General features: G+C 37.0%; 1 protein-coding gene across 2 annotated transcripts in view; it reads left to right on the forward strand.

Annotated features, from left to right (window-relative positions):
* The first annotated feature begins 768 nt into the window (after positions 1-768).
* The window catches only part of kansl1b (KAT8 regulatory NSL complex subunit 1b), a 68,947-nt gene continuing 52,123 nt past the window's right edge, over positions 769-17,592 (forward strand). The window contains exons 1-2 of one of the 2 annotated variants that reach the window (XM_051101874.1): positions 769-883; positions 15,479-16,721. In XM_051101874.1, coding sequence (XP_050957831.1) covers positions 15,568-16,721 — 1,154 coding nt within the window. In that variant the 5' untranslated portion in view covers positions 769-883; positions 15,479-15,567. Of the gene's footprint in view, positions 884-2,628; positions 3,140-15,478; positions 16,722-17,592 lie in introns of those variants that run through there. The other variant, XM_051101869.1, reaches the window with a different exon arrangement.

Below are 17,592 nucleotides of genomic sequence, written 5' to 3' on the forward strand. Positions count from 1 at the left end.
GTGAGAATGTCCGCTAAAAATGTATAGTTTGAATTCGTCTTCAAGATGTGAGTGGGGATGAAAGAAAGGCTGTAATACAGCAGAGACTATCAGCTGATGATGTTAGCATGCTAAACCTACAGTCAACGGGCCTATGAGTACATGAAATTAGTATTGGGCTGCATTTAAAGAACTTATCTAATTAATAGCAAGTGTAATATTCTTAACAACAATATCTATTATTTGTTTTCTATACAAGTTTTTTAATACATTGGAATTGATTGTATGTGGCTGTGTTTAAAAACCTAGTACGCTGCCTATTTAGACAGCACCTGGAACGCGCCAGAACGCGTCAGAAATGCTGTCTAGATAGGCAGCTTGCGTGCTATTAAAACACAGCCCGTAACTCCATCATCAGCTTTCGGAAGCTCAGTTTGTTTTGGATTTGACTTTTTGTTACTCTTCTTTTTACCTTAATTTGTTTCAATTTAATTCCTTTATTAAGCTTAAGTAACTTAATTTCGTTTAATATCTCTTGTTATTGTTTTTCCAAGATCGGATAGACATGATAAAGACATGATACATTGACAGTAGCTTTATTTTATGTAACGAATATTTAGGTTTGATATTTAAACTTTAAAATAAAAAGTCTGAGTTTATTTTTAAAAGATTAAAGTGTAAAACTCTTGGCCAGAGTTGTTTTGTGTAATTTAGACTTCATATTTTAAAAACGTGTATATAAGAATGTATGTATAAATGTAAATGCTAACCGTGTTTTTGTTTGTTTTACAGAGTGCAGGTTGAACCACTGTCTTGTTCATTTTGGAGTTTGCCAGTTACATTTGGATTAATAATGGAGGTTCCAGTAAACCATCAGATTAGACTGAAACCAGTCATCTCTAAGGTCTGACACTCTTTGAAGTCATATATGTATTTCCATCTGTTTTAATACATTCATATGTAATATTTTAAGGGACTGTACTTCTAGTATGTGTACTTCAAATTAAAAGAATAAGCAGGAAAAAGGTTCAGCTAAATAAGTGCCACAGAAAAGGAGTTTAAAAGACTCTCCCCCTTTTAAACAGTAGATGGCGCTGTCTTTTTGTTTATGAGGGCTTCTAGAAACAGGAAGCTTAACCAGGTTTCATAATTTCTAACCTATTGCGATAAAAGCTGCTTTTGCCACAGAGTTGTAAGCTAGAAATATATTGTTAGTTTAATTCTAATTTTAATTAACCTTTTGTCTTTTTTTGTCTTTCTGTCTGCTTAAAATTACTAAAAGTAGACGTTCAGTTTGCAGGGATCATTGATAATTTTATTTTAATGCATAGCAATTCAGTTCAGTGCTATTTGATATCTTTAGTGGTTTTTCGATCATATTCCACTTCATTTAAGCACTTCCTGTTTCTTGATCATTTTAAAGACCCTTGAGGTCCCTCTACTGGCATATCATTTATTTTAGAGTTTCATTCTAGAAACATGCACTACTGGGAAAGGGCTCTAGGTACTATTGATTGCATTAATTTCATCCACGTGTTATGCTATATTATTTTGTCAAGGCCTGAACATTTTAATTATGGTCATGTTATGGTCAAAGTTTTTAAACAGTAAGATTTTTAATGTTTTTTTTGTTTGTTTGTTTGTTTGTGGGTTTTTAAAGAATCACATCTGCTCACAAGTCTGCATTTATTTGATCCAAAGTACAACAAAAACAGTAAAAAAAAATTTAAAATATTTTTACTATTTAAAATAACTGCCTTCTATTTGAATATATTTTAAAATGTAATTTATTCCTGTGATCAAAACTAAATTTTCAGCATCATTACTCCAGTCTTCAGTTTCACATGATCCTTCAGAAATCATTCCAATATGCTGATTTCCTGTTGTTGTTATCAACATTTCAAAAGAGTTGAGTACTTTTTTTTTTTTTTTTTTTTTTTCAGGATTCTTTGATGAAAAGAAAAATCAAAAGATCAGCATTTATATGCTTTGTAACATTATACACTATACTATTCAGTATTTGGAGTCAGTATTTTTTTTAGGTTGAGAAATTATAGAAATTACTACTTTTATTTAGCAGGGATGCTTTAAATTGATCAAAAGTAATGATAAAGGCATTTCTAATGTTACAAAAGATTTGTATTTCAGATAAATGCTGTTCTTCTGAACTTTCTATTCATCAAAGAAACCTGAAAAAAATTCTACTCTGCTGTTTTCAACATAATAATAATAATAATAATAATAATAATAATAATAATAATAAATGTTTTTGAGCAGCAAATCAGAATATTAGAATGATTTCTGAAGAATCATGTGACTGAAGAAATTATGCTAAAAAAATCAGCTTTGACATAACTGAAATAAATTACATTTTAAAATATATTCAAATAGTAATCAGACATTTTAAATAGTAAAAAATATTTAAAAATTGTACTGTTTTTGCTGTACTTTGGATCAAATAAATGCAGGCTTGGTGAGCAGAAGAGACTTAAAAAAAAAAAAAAAAAAAACATTATAGGCTTTTGATGGTACAGTAAACATACGTCGAACTGTGGTGCCCCCTATGGTCATGACGCATTATGACAGGAAGCGTGGCGCCTCTAGCGGCCAGTCCGAGCAGCGCGTCTCTCTCCCGCCACTGCGCCGCTCCGCTTCTTTCTGTTTGTCAGACTCGCAATCCGAGGGAGAGGAGCGAGCCGCCATTTTCCGAGCTCGTCGCTTCCCCCTCGAACGACAACAATAAAAAACGGACAAAAGCGGGGCTTTCTCAGCCGAAATCGATCACGAAGACCTTTGGGAGACGGAGAGAAGGGATTGCGCTCAGAGAACGACCAGGAAAGGGATACGTTTCACAGCTTTTTCGCGGCTTTTGTCGGGGGCGATTGAAAAACAGCCGACTGGACTCCTATAGCTCGACTGCCCCCGTTTCTTTCGCCCATTTCGTGATTCCTAAACGCAGCCCGAAGGAGTGGGAGGAGGAAAAGGAGGGGGTTACCGAACACCGGAGCGCGCAAGAGGCCGGGGATTTTTCCACCTGAACGTGCAACAGCGGAATCTGCATCTGGATAATTGCTTCTGCCTGTCAGTTATTACTACGAAATTTCTTAAGCGTGGGGATTTATTACATAAATTACCCCCGGAATCGGCTCCTCATCACGTGGTAGGTTCCTCCTTTTCTCTTTGTTAGTTTAAAACTCGGTAGCGTGAGGAAACTCCACACATTTTTAAGGCGTTTATGCACTTAAATCGACGCGCGGTGAAACTGGCCACGTTAACTCTACAAATGCGACTCCGTTCAGACGCTTTTCGCTCTCCGTAGTTATTTTCCACGGTTTGTTCTGGTTAAACCCGTCAAGTAGGCGGCGTTCAAAGTCAGACCATCAAGGTTGCAAAATCAACCCCGACATAATTATACGTGTCAACTTTGCGAAAGCACGCAGTTGCTAATCAGGCGTGAGGCGAGTCAAGCTTTACGTTGAGTAGGTTAAACGCATGTGTGTGAGAGCATGGGGTGGGTGCGCAGTACATGTCTGCTGCATCTAGATCAGTAGGGTTTCGTTTGTGCTGCTGCGAATCCTATGCATTACTGTCTCACTTATTGGATGTTGTCCCAGGCCTATGCATCACATGGATTTCCAGTAATACAGATTAATTATAATACAGCCAGCGCGAGCTGGCCCTTTAAGACTCAACGCTGGGGCAAAAAAAACGTGTTATTCTAATATCTTTTAAAGAAAGCGAGTCACAAAATTGATTTCCGGTATGTGTTAAGTAGTGAATATACGCATGTATGTGTTAAAAAATGATGCAATCGGGTGGTAAACAGTTACAACTTTTGCATTAAGCCCGGACACGGCGAGTTTTCCATAACTAGCTGCATTACATAATATTTGGTTGTTTTCCCCCTAGTTTTGTCCTCGCCCCGCCGAGCCGTACTGACGTCGCAAGAGAATTTTTATTAGAACGTCCTCGCGTCTCGAAACGTTCCTATGGAATAACGTTCTAAAATTCTGTTTTAGCAGGCAACGCGCCAGCTTTTTGAAACGCAGCCAGCCATTCTCTCTAGCCTTAAGCTCGTCCTAACCCCTATTTTCCGTATAATCTGGGGGTTTATTTATATTTAGCGCAGTATTTTGCCTGGTTGTGGACGGCAGAGGGCTTTATGTGTAATCGAACATTAACCTGCTCAACCTGTGGTTAGTGTAACGCGCTGTACTTTTCCATTATATAATGTGTTACGTTGCATATTTTTCGCAGCACTCACTTCATCTCAGGTCTCAAATATAACAGGTTCCGCATGTGTACGTGCTGTTTATGGTTTAAAGAGACATCCGTGATGTTTTGCTCCTAATTAGTGACGCGAATTTATCGCTGTAGGCCTTTAAAGGGAAATTTGACTTTTGTACCTTGATCTGTTTAGCTCTTTATAGGACGTTACATATTGTCTGTCCCACAAGACGTTGACTAATTTATTAAAGGAGGCCTATTACCCACATGGGGTTAAAACATGGTTGAAACAAAGACTTGCTAGACCTAAACCTCCCCCTCCTCCTGATAGATAGATACTGTATTGATCTCTAATGTGAAATGCCATGTCGCTGTCTCATGCTGTTTGTTTTTCCATTTGCTCTCTTATTTCCTGGTTTTGAGGTCTTTTGTGTTTTGTACTAGAACATCAGTCTGTTTCAGATGTTTTTCTTCGTATTAAACTGGCTTTCTCGTACACAGCACATGTATTGAATTGTTAAAGTCTGTCTGTGGGATATTTTCAGAGTCTCTAGAGGTCGGGATATGATTATGAGCTGTTGTGTACTTTCTTTTCGTTCCATCCAGATTTATCATTGTCCTACATCCCCTCCTCACAGGAAGAGCTGTTACATAACACATCAATACCATTGACTAAGTGCCTTAATTTTTTTTGCAAGACGGTGCAGTCATTTGGAAATCAGAGCTCAGATTTTTTTTTTGCTCTGTGATTTTAAAAGGCAAGACATGAGCTTTTAACATGATTTCAAATTAATAATGTGACCTGAAAGTCATATATATTATTGCAATTTAAAATAACAGATTTCTGTTTTAATATACTTTAAAATCGATTTTATTTCTTTGATGCAAAGCTGAGTTTTCATCAGCCGTTGCTCCAGTCTTTAGTGTCACATGATGATCCTTCAGAAATCATTCTAATATGCTGATTTATTATCAATGTTGGGAACAGCTGTGCTGATACTTTTTCAGGATTTTTTTGATGAATAAAAAGTTAAAAAGAACAGCATTTATTAAAAGTAGAAATCTTTTCTAACAGTAAAAGCCTTTGCTATTTAACACATTCTATCTGAATAAGTGTTCATTTCTTTCAAAGAAAGAAAGGCAAAAATTAATCCAAAACGTTTGAACAGCAGAGTATATACATATGATAATTTCATTTGTCTATTTCTCTCTTGATGTATGTTTTGTGTAGGCCGTTGCAGATCTCAGCTATTGAGCTGCATTAAATTATTTTTGGCTCCCACATTGTTGAAGGCTGTCGAAGTGAATTTAAAGAGAATTGAATTGCTTTAAGGCATTTAAATCAGTCTTTCTGTAATCCTGTTGTGATCCATTTAAGTATTGATACCTTTAGTACTCTGTGTAATTCACAATCAATGTCAGTTTGAAGTATAAATGGTTGTCCCCTAATGTACCTGCTTTTTGTCTGACTCCCAAACCCCAAGGCCTGGTTTAATTTTAAACTTAAAAGGCTTAGCTCCTAACTTGTGTCTGTGAAGTGCAAAATTTGAACTCTGTTCTTTTTGGCAGGGCGTTAGATTGGCAAGACTTCGCTGTCACTGGGAGGTTAAAAATGAAAAGTGAAAGAAAGTGCAAGCTGCTGACAAACAGTGTCTGGAAACATCAAGGTTGTTCTCCTTTCTGGAAGGTTCAAGGCCAGGGCTGGAGACATCCACCAGGCCATTTGGCATGGGAGCGGGGAGAGGAGTCAGTCAGATTGTGAGACAGGACCACCTGTTTAATATGTTTGGGAAAAATAACCTGACATGGTGGCCGGCCTCCAGGGACTTTTGCCGTTTAAGTCCAATTAACAAGGTTTCTCTGTTACAAGGGCAAGTGTGTCTGTTTTACAAACAGCAGGCCTTTTTTGTGGGCGATAGTGATCCGCTTTAAGTCTTCTTAAATGAAATGCTTTCTGATTTCAGTCTTAAAGGCCTTCTGTAAGTAAATTCACCCAGCTGGGAATACTTGAGCCATATGGAAGAAATCAAAGACTTCATGAGAATGTCGAGTTGCCCTTCTGCCTCTGAAGTTGAACATTTTCTTATTTAGTTTTTTTGTTTTGTAGATTGATCTTCTGAAGAGAGTGATAACGTTGAATAATTATACTTGAAAGAAGTGTCCACTACTGTTGTGTTTATCAGACCAGCTGTGTCTGTGTTGCTGAAAGTTGTTAGTCGAGGTTGGGCCAAACCTAGAGTTTAAAGTTCATTTACCTCCCACAAGGGTAGTTGACATAAAACACTTTCAGGAAGTTGACACGTAGTGGTGTGATGTGTTGTTGTGCTTCACCTAAAACTATTATAATCAGCCTTTTGATGTTAATTTATGATTATTTGCAGCTTTTATGAAATTAGATTATATGGAACTTTTAGATTTTTCCACACCGCAAGACCGTATTAAATAAAATGGCGAATTCAGAAAAAGCACCTTCTCTTATATATTCATATCAGTTTTAACCTTAAAAACCTAATAATTTTTACATAGTTCATGAACATGTGACGTGTCAGCTTTTCACGTCTTTTAATAAAGCCACTCTCTCATACACACCAAAGTTTACACAGTCAAAAGATAAGCTCTTGTTCACACACTTCCTCTTCAACCACTTAAAACGGTTTTTGTTTAATTGAATGTATTGATTATGAGTTAGATGAGTAGAGGATGAGTTCATTCACAGTCCAATGTAAATGATCAATACCTAGATAATTTTGTAATGAAATATCCTTGTAGTTTAATAAAAAGAACAAGATGATCACTTATAACCTTAAAGGAGAAGTCCACTTCTAGAACAAAGGTTTACAGATAATGTACTTACCCCCTTGTCATCCAAGGTGTTCATGTCTTTCTTTCTTCAGTCGTAAAGAAATTGTTTTTTGAGGGAAAAAAATTCAGCATTTTTCTCCATATGGTGGACTTCTATGGTGCCCCAAGTTTGAACTTACAAAATGCATTTGATTACTTTTTAATGTACATTTTAATGAACATGAGATGGGAGTTTTTCAACATACCCTAACTGTCATGAACTCTTCAGGGAGAGTAAAACAAGACAAGCGTTTGAGATTAAAAAGTATGTAAATTGTATTATTTTTCTGAACATAAACGATTGTTTCGCTAGATAAGACCCTTCTTTCTTAGCTGGGATTGTTTACAACTGCATTTGAAGCTGCATTTAAACCGCATTTTGGAAGTGGAACTCGAAGCACCATATCAGTCCATTATATGGAGAAAAATCCTGAAATGTTTTCCTCAAAAAACATGATTTCTTTATGACTGAAGAAAGAAAAACATGAACATCTTGGATGACAAGGGGGTGAGTACATCTGTAAATTTTTATTCTGGAAGTGAACTCTCCTAAAGGTAAAAATGCCAACATCAATTTAAACTTTATTCACTGCTGTGAACTGACCACACAGAATATGAAGAATATCAAACATTTCAGTTGTCAGCTGTCCACTGTAGTCCTTAAGCTACCAGCACAATAACACACTCAGCAAAATATTGTCTAATTATCGTTATCAATAAAATCCCAGAAAATATTGAAGATTTTCTTTTTTTTTTTTTTTTTTTTTTTTTTTCTTTTTTTTTTTAATATCGCACACCCCTAGCTGTGAAAGTTGTTGTCTGGAAAAACTGGTACAGGATTAAGTAAGTAATTTAAGTGTGTGTGACATAGGTAGCATAAAAACTGTGCTGAGATCAGGAGATCAGTGTTGGTAGTGTTGTTGCCTTAGGTAAGTGTAATTGCACAACTGTATTGTGCTCAGGATAAAAAAAAAAAAAAAAAAAATGTCTCCTGGGAAAATAAGAGTCAGTAGTTGGTGCTAACATTCTCGATTCATCTAAGAATAGTCTGTGGTCTGTAAATGAGTGTCCAAATGCAAATTTTTGGATTGTGTGAAAGATGGGCACCAGGGAAACTCTTCTTCCCTTCCACCACCTAAGAGTCTTGGAAATATTTTTGAAATGTTTTTGACCTTCACACATTTTAGGGAGTGTGAGAGAGGGAGGTTATCACAAAACAGGTCATTTGCGAACTTCCTATGTGATAGCTTGTATTGAGGGTCAAGATTAGAGCCTCAAAGATTAAAATGACCATAAAAGGATAAGGTCTTTTGTTACAAAATCTTCACTGTTTTAATGAAAGATCTAAAGTTAGGAGCACCACCCTAACCCATTTTTTAGGTTGCATTTTCTAAATTCTTAGAATTGTTTTTAAATTTTGTGTTTCAGTCGTCTTCTGTATTAAGTGTTCCAAAACATCACAGACTTTATTACTGATGATATTGGCTAGATTGATTTAGCCTGTTGATTTTAGTCCATTTTAAGACTACTGGCAGCAAGCTTGTTTACAGGCATAATTTTACGCAAATTATGCTGAAGTAATCAACATTTAAGGTAGTGCAAAGCCTTAAACTGTTTATATCACAAACTGTTTATACAAAACCTGATGGTTTATATGAATTTTTGCCTCCTACCTTGATTTTGCACTGCACCGAATTTTTTTTTTTTAACCACAGATCAGATGAATTTTTTCCGTGTGTTTATATCAGGTGCACCTGTTTATTTACATTTTTGCTAAACTGGATAAAACCCTGATTATTTTAAATCTCATGTATAAGCAGTTTGTGTAATGGTGGTTTTAGAATAAGCAGATTTTTTATTTTTTTTGGATGATTCATTAGCATATTGTTGTGCATGCAGACACACTGATTGTCCAGAAGTCGTTCTGTTTAGTGTCAGTTCCAGAATCGACTGACCTTGTCAAGCCTTCTTTGGCCTTGTTAATGCATAGTGCACACATCTTCCCTTTAAAAGTAAGCCAGTTTGTGTACGTCTTATTTGTCATTAAATTGTTTATATCCGCCAAACTGTTTTATAGATGCTTGTCAGCACATAACTTGTAGGTGTGGTTCCAGTGTTTTCATGGAACGCTGCTCTGAAGAAAAAAAATGTAAATAAGGTCAGAGTTGTTCTGACTAGTAGTTCCTTAATAGAGATAATTGATAAAAGGGCTGTGAGACAAGGCTTCACCCCACCCAGGGAGGTTTGGATGCACACACAGAGGTCACAACGACAGCCTCATGCTTTTCTGACACAATCTGATGCGTGGCTGACAGTTTATTTATTTATTTTTTGTTCCAAGACTATCCTGAAGATCAGTTATCTTGTACTAGTAAAGGTCACATGAGCTGACATATCAGTGGTGAAACATGGTATTCAATACCAGAATTAAGAATTCGGTTCCTCACAACAGGAAGTGCTTCTCACTCATAGCTCTGCTAGAAAAGCATTAAATGTTAGGGATGTAATGATACTTTCAATATTGTAATATCACGATAGCAAAACCGTCTCAATATTGTCGTAGTCACATGACGATATGAAACAATAGGTCTTAATAGGGCAAAAAGTGTAGTTTTTAAAATATATTTAACATTCTTATTATAACATAAAAGGTCTTTAAAGTTGTGTTTTGAGTCATTATGCTTCTGCACAGCATCTGTCTAACAAACTAAAGCTGAAAGTGCAAGATGGCGTAATCCCTTCATCGAATCTGTTTTCGCTGCACATTTCGAAGTGAAGCTTTCACTTCGTTCAGGCGATCGACTCGTGATCTATGTTTTCCGTGCCTCAGAACGTCTCTGTTCAAAGTGAATGAATACAGTGAACTCATTTATTGTATGTGCTGTGAGATTAGTGCGCGTTTGGGAACACAACAGCCACCAGTTATGCTTTATTTTTGCGGCAGATGATTGCAGCATTTCACTAGATTTGTAGTGAGACATGTTTTTTTAGGCCTGTTTTCATTAAAGCTGGAGTTTTGCTTCAAAATAAAAGCTCACCAGCTGTTTCCGTCAAAATAAAAGCTTAAACGTGCAATATGAATTGCTGACAGCTAGAGATTTAAATGGGTAACATTACTGCAGTCCAAATTCAAAATATCTCTTTCAAGTGTAGAGATTAGGAAAGAAGTATTGTGATTTCCCTACTGTAGTGTAAATTAAAAATAATATACCTATGATATATTCTTTTTTTATTTATTTTGCCGTGCAATTGTTTAACAATATGTGGCTATTACTCTTGTTGTTTTTATTATTATTATTATTATTATTATTATTATTATTATTATTATATTCATATTGGTTTGGCTTTCTAAAACACCAGTGTGAATGTAATTTAGACTGAGACAGTATCACAAATAAAAAGAGGGTTGAGTCCCCTTTAAAGTTCAGGTGCAAGTTAATTCCCCATTTTTTTGTCTTGTTCTTAGGAACATGTGTTGGAGCTCTTAATTTTGAACTCTCAAAGTGCATGGGATAGAATAATTTAACTTAATGTACAAAATTTTAAATGTTTTCCAATTTTTCATTTCTTTTTTCAATATCACAATAAATATTGTATCGTGGACTTCATATTGCGATATTATTGTATTGTGATTAGGGATATGCGCTACGACTAATTTGATAGTCGTTTAAACGAAAGTTTTGTATCCGACTAGTCTAAAAGCAAGATACCCCCAAAAGATAAGAAAAAAACCTATGTATGTGCATGTATATAATAGCCTACATTTGAAATACTTATCTATAAATCACACTGTCAAATCCCTCAATGAATTCCGCTTGCCGTATGCTTGCCTTGCGTTATCATTGTTTCATTTCAGGCGGTCGTTAAATAGGAAACAAAGCAAGAGCATACACTCAACGTCAGCCACTGTATAGCTTTATTCAAATCAGCTGGGGAAATTCAGAACAATCTAAAATCAATCAATAGCCTGACAGAATTATTCATCTTCATATAACGTTAGCAGGGCTCAACGCTAAGGATTTTTTCTACTGGCCCGAGTGGTTTAAATTTTTACTTGCCCAGTCAAAATTTTCACTGGCCATGCCACAAAAAAAAAAAAAAGTTGCTGTTATCATTGTTTTTGTACCAATGTTATCTTTTATTTTAATAAATAAACTTATATGACATCAAAATTTTACATATCAATTAAATTGTACAATTCTCGACTCTAATTTTGACTTTTAAAAAAAAAAAGGCTCTCGGCAGGAACTGAAGTCACAGGCACGCAGAGATAAACGTAACGCAAGCCGATAGTTTTTAGAAAGTGCCTGGACATCCCACACCACCACCGAAGTGGGTCTTCGTTTAGAGGAATAGACGGCGCGGACGGGATCACAGCAGCGGCAGGTTGTAGTGAATGCCGTGATTGACATCTGCTGGCTTTGGCTAGCCTCTAACCTAACACCTACAACGTGCCTGTTATTGTAAGCTAATTTGATATTACACCGTTTACACAAAACTTCTCAGATTCCTTTTAATTCAAAATAATCCCACACCTTAGTCTTTTGCGTGGTCATGTGGTCTCTATAAAGGCATGCGAGGTCTGAGGAAAAAACGCAGTTTTCACCCAGATACACTTTAAATGTTTAATTTTAACTTATTTAAAATGTTTTAAATGTAATGTTAAAATTATGGCAATTTCAACGATAGAATCATGTTTCTTTTTTTCTGTTGTGTAGTCGACTGTTGTTTTCAGTGTCCACTAGTAGGAGCTGTACCGCTAGTCGACTAGACCCGCACATCCCTAATTGTGATATTTTGATATCGTTTCATCCCTATTAAATGTTCATAATGTTGTAGCATTATGCAGGATACATGACTCCTGTCATTGCAAAATATTAATTTAATTTCCTTACATTTTTCCTTTTAAGTTTTGAGTACACGCACCAGATGTGCTGTGAGTAATAGTAGTGGTATTCGTTGGGAAGTCTCATTGTTAAAGCTGAATAAATAAAGCTAGATATTGCCTTTTCAATTGCTCAGTTCCAAACCTAAATCTGCCTCTCATCCATCTCTGTCCACATACTGGACATACACATGCAGTTTTTATTATCGGGTTTTCCAGCTATTTAGTGAGGAAATGGAAAAGCAAAATTAAGTGTAGTGGAAACAATAGGACTCAATTTCTCCTGTCATCTTCAGTCTTATAAAAACTGATTTTCTTTTTCCCTCCACAGGGATGATCCTTCCACAATAGCCATGTGCTTGTTGTTATACATACACATGCCAAGTAAACATTCATTAAGTGTTACTCTACTGTAGACGTCAGCCAAACATTGGAATTAGCCTGTATTAAAGTAAAAACAGCTAAAAAAGGAAAATGACATGTTAATTGTACAGGCACTCCCATTCACCCACACGGTTATTGACGTAACATGTTCATAATTTTGTCCACCCAGTTTGAGGAATCTTTTATCCAAAAATGATCTTTATATAGTTGTTTATCATCAGTGAATCGGTCACTATTTCACCATTCTGTTTTGAGTGTTTCATTAAATTTTCCATTATTCTTGTGCATCCTTTTTAAAGCGTAAAAGGACCGTTAATTGTCGCTGTGTCGAAAATAGTGTTATGTGTCATCTGTTTTTTCAAAGTTGCTGTTTTCATTTTGTGGGGAGGCTGTTTAACCACCTTTTCTTTCTCACATGTAATTTATTGTAATGGCTATCTCACAAGACAAGGTGACATTTCTGCTTTGAGCCCTGTTGCTTTAGTGTGAGTCACCCTGCTCCATTTTTATGTGTCTTAAGAACCTAAGTCCCTTTGCGAATTAATTTTGTGTCTTTGCTCTCAGAATATTCAAGTCTGTTAAGGCATGCCACATCAGCTTGTTAGATTTAATAAGAGTGGGTTACACCTAAAGGGTTTTGACAGTGCAGAATGAATTGGTTTATGTTCCGGATTTAGTTATTGGTGCTGTCAACTACTACCTGCATTCATAGTCACTTTGAACGTCACGGTCTGTCGTCATTTGTTTTGAGAATAATGAGAATAAACATTGCCTGACGTCACCGAGCAGTAAGTCTGAAAGCCTGGGTTTTGCAGTTGCTTCATGTAGAAATACACTTGTATCAATCTGCTTGGCCTCCATTTGAAACTTTTTCTCTGTTCGTCTTTTTGTACGTTGATACTGTCAGTCGTTGTGCAGCGGTCCTCGACTGGTGGGTGAAGCACCATAATTGGGTTGTACATCTGTTTGGATGCGAATAATGAAATGTAACACATCTTATAATCAGTCATAGTTAGGATAATTATCTTTTATAGTTGGCATCTAAGTCCAGTCATGTATTTCAAAATTCATATGTTGCTTCGTAGAAACTAGCCAAAGTAGCTGAGATGCCAGCATTGGCAGGTTATGTGACCATAAAAAATACAACCCAGACAACATTAAATATAAGTGCACTTTTATTGGCCATTTTACTTCTCAGTCTGTTTATTTAAAAAATATTTTATGAATAAGTAAAAAACAAGTATATATATTTTTGTAATAAATTAAAAGAACAAAAGTGTCAAATAAACATTTTAGATGTCAACTACTTGATTCTGTAATCCTACTGCAGCATTTTTCACAATTAAAGAAATATTTAAGAAGATATGAATAAAGAAGTAAACACGTAACCAGCAGTTTGTGTGCACTGGGAATCATACTTTTCTCAAATACAAATTTTAAGTTTGCCATTCTCAGCATTGTCAAAATAAAAGTCCTGCTGAAAAATTAGCGGCTGATATTTGAAAAATGCCAAATGTCGCCCGATATATTGGTCAACCATTATAGTTTTATTTATTAATGCATTAACATGATTTGTTTATTCATTTAATTTGTTAACATTTAAGATTTTAAATCTGGAAGGCAAAAACTGTGCAAAACAGCTCAAAATGAACCAGTTTTCTCCTAGAATTAATAGGACCTTTATTGAGTTTTATTTGTTTTCTAAATTCAGTTTGTTTTTTCTGGATTCTTTGTTGTTGATTGATTGATTTTTTTTTTTTTTTTTTTTTTTTTTTTTTGAAACAAAAAAAATGAATCAAAAAGCATATCTAATTAATTGAAATCATGAAACGTATACAATTTAGCAGCAGCTCATTAAAAGTTTAACAATCTATATTTTTAAGGCCCTTTTGCATTTTATTTTTTTTTTTCTCAAATTTTTCCCATACCTTTCTTAATTATATTTTTATTATGAGTTTTCCCATACCTTTCTCAATTATATTTTAATGGTTTCATTGAATTTTAATGATCAAAAGCATCCCTAATTAATTGACTTTCTAAAACAATTAACTTATTATCATTTTAATTTTTAATTATTTTTTTTTTTTTTTCAGAAATGTGTTGTGTATTTACTTTTTTTCTGGTAAATAAATTCTAGTAAATAATTTTCTGGCAAGTATTCCTTAAATAATGTTTTAATAACTTTATCATTAGTAGTAGAACTATCATTACATTAAGTAGTACATTTCTGTCACAGTTTCTTCAAGGTAAGCCGAACTTTTATTTTCACAGGTTGCTGTGAAATTTATTTTACAGTGTTTTCCTATTGGGACAGCAGAAGCTGAAAACACAGCATCACACACACTTCAGTATCTGTATAGTAAATGAAACCACGTTTGGGCCGTTCATTCACATACAGGCACACAGAACGTGCAGGATTCATATTTAAATAGCATTTTTTGTGGCTTAATATTCAGACACTAGACCATACTGAGTTTTGATTTAAGTGTACTGACCTACTTTTGATTTGTTCATCCAAAAATTGGCAAATTCCGTGACATTCTGTGTTATACAGTAAATTCTATCCGTGTTTTCCACATTGTGGAAATTATAGAGCCCTAAATTAAAATTACAGATGCTACCATTGTCCTTATGATGTGCAACACAAACACCTGTGTTGAAATGTAGTGTAATGTTGACCATTTAATGTTACTAAAAATATTTATTCATCTAAACATCAATAACATGATTTTTTATTATTATTATTATTAATATTTTACTAATTTATTTGTTTTATACTGATTGTTTGTTTAAACTGGACTAGTGTGTGTATATGGCTGGGTAGCTGAACAAACCACTCCAAACATTTATAATCTAGTTTTCCTGTATCATGAATGTGAGATGTATATTTGATTCCCATCTCTGTCAGCCACCAGTGTAATTTAGTGGTGTCTTGCACTTGCTGTTTAATTTCATTAGTACTTTGAAAATGCAATTAAACGTTCAGTGTAGTATGTACACGTACCAGAAACCCAAAGGGTAGTTGTTGTTGTTGTTGTTGTTGTTGTTGTTGTTGTTGTTTTTTTGTTTTTGTTTGATTCATTTCTGTTTCATGTTCAGTCAATCCATGATAAACCACAAAATTTGACTCATGATGTTTCTTTGTGTCTTGTGCTTCTTCAGGCTGCCCCCTGGCACAGTGGTAGGTGGGTGGTGTGGAGCTGGCCTCGGCACCGGGAGAGGCCCCCTCGCCCGCCCCCTCCCAGCGCTGCATGGCTGCAATGGCGCCCGCTCTGACCGACGCTCCGGCCGAAGCTCACCGCATACGCTTCAAACTGGCTCCGTCCTCCTCCACCCTCTCCCCGAGTGGCGTGGAGGGCAACGGCACCGGCAACCACATCCTCGTGTCCAGTAACGGCGCCGTCAAGCGCAAGGCCTCGGAGGAGCGCCCCTCTCGCGGAGCTGGCCCCTGCAAGCCCCTCGTTACCTCATATCACTGTTCAGATGTGTCCTCTGCTAAAGAGTCCCTGAAGCTGCAAGGTGTTCTACTGCAGACACACAACATCCTGCCGAGCCTCATACCGCGCAAGCACCAGGCTTTAGAGCTCTCAGAGGAGCAGCCAAAGAGCATCATGAGTGCCAGCGGAGGAGGTGGGCCGCCCACCATCCAAGGCACCACAGTCAACGGCATAGCAAAGAAAGCGACTAAACAGACTGGCAACGCGGTGACCTTAAATGGTGGGCAACACACCGCCGAGCAGGATTTGTCAAATCAGACTGAAGTTGTCAATTCTACCAGGGGAGTGACAAGCAACGGTCCTCTTCGAGAAGGTGCCGAGCAGCACCAGTCGTCGACGGGTCCCAGTAATGGAGAACCTCCTGCAACATCTCCAACCTCTGTCGCACTTTTCACAGAAGACAAAATCTCGGACTGTCTGCTGCTAGGCGGCGTAGACACGTTGGCGCTTTCGCTCGAAACCCAGCAAGAACCTTTAGGTGGCCTTGGAGTGGAGCTGAGCGACCGTACTCAGCACAGCCAGAGCAGACAAGGGGAGATCGAGGCACGGCTACGGCGATTACGCAAACGCCTGCAGGTGGTGCAGGCCAAGCAGGTGGAGCGGCACGTGCAGCAACAGTTGGGCGGACTACTCAAGAGCACGCTGGGTGCTCTGGATGCCAGGCGGCCGAGGGGCCGGTACGGCGATGACTCTCTCACCCCTCAGGAGAGGGACGGACTAAGACGTTTCTTGAAGAGTGGATCCATGCCGGCTGAGTTAGAGCGACTGTCCCTGAGCTGCACCACCAACCTGCGATCAGCCGAATGCGCCTTTGATTCTGACGCCACGGAAAGCAGCTCAGGAGGAGAAACTGATGTGGAGGAGGACGAACTGGCTCGGGTCGACATTGAGCAACGCCACATTCCTCTGTGAGTACCAACCTTAATTATTCCTCCAATAACGCAAATCCAGATGGAGTAATGAGTGTGATGGTGCAAAGGCTGGTCAAGCTGTTTCATGAAATCATTGGGCGATTGTCAGTGAGTGGCTGTTGTTTATTTCTGTTCGTTTGTAAGCGTAGATTTGTTCTCTTGAGTTTGAGATCAGGCTGATTGCTTTTGTTACAAAGGAATCTTCTTGATAATGAAGGTATGTGCTCATCTCTTGAATATCATTACCATCCTGGTTAGACAAGGACAAACGCCCGCACTCTCTCAAACACACACCAATTCAGTCATTCCCTTCCCAAGGGCTGAGCCTTGTTTAATACACTCAAATGTCAAAGGATTTTTCTTGAGAGGCAGTGAGTCACTTTTTTAAATCCATACGCACACTTTCTCAGTCAGTTATTGGGCCTGTTTTCACCCATCCCAACCTCTGGGTAAGAACACACTGGCCAAGTGGAGGGCAGAGATAAGGCGTTGTTTAATTTCTACATCCTTTTGGTGTTTGTTATATATTTATTTCAGTTCAGTGTTTCTTATTATGCAAGTGGCTTGCTCTTGAACCCAGGAAATATTTCAGATGCAAGGAAAGTAATCCTCTCTACCAGGAAGATCAAGCATATTTTTTTTGGACTGTCCTGCTTTTACTGTATGTAGAAAACTCTTTCATGAAGTGAAACACACTTAAAGGAAAAGTCCACTTCCAGAACAAAAAATTACAGATAATGTACCCACCCCATTGTCATCCAAGATATTCATGTCTTTCTTTTTTCAGTCATAAAGAAATTGGTTTTTGAGGAAAACATTTCAGCATTTTTTTTTTCATGTAGTGGACTTCAGTGGTGCCTTGAGTTTA

The sequence above is a fragment of the Labeo rohita genome, chromosome 3 (genome assembly GCF_022985175.1).
Source record: "Labeo rohita strain BAU-BD-2019 chromosome 3, IGBB_LRoh.1.0, whole genome shotgun sequence".
Taxonomy (NCBI): domain Eukaryota; kingdom Metazoa; phylum Chordata; class Actinopteri; order Cypriniformes; family Cyprinidae; genus Labeo; species Labeo rohita.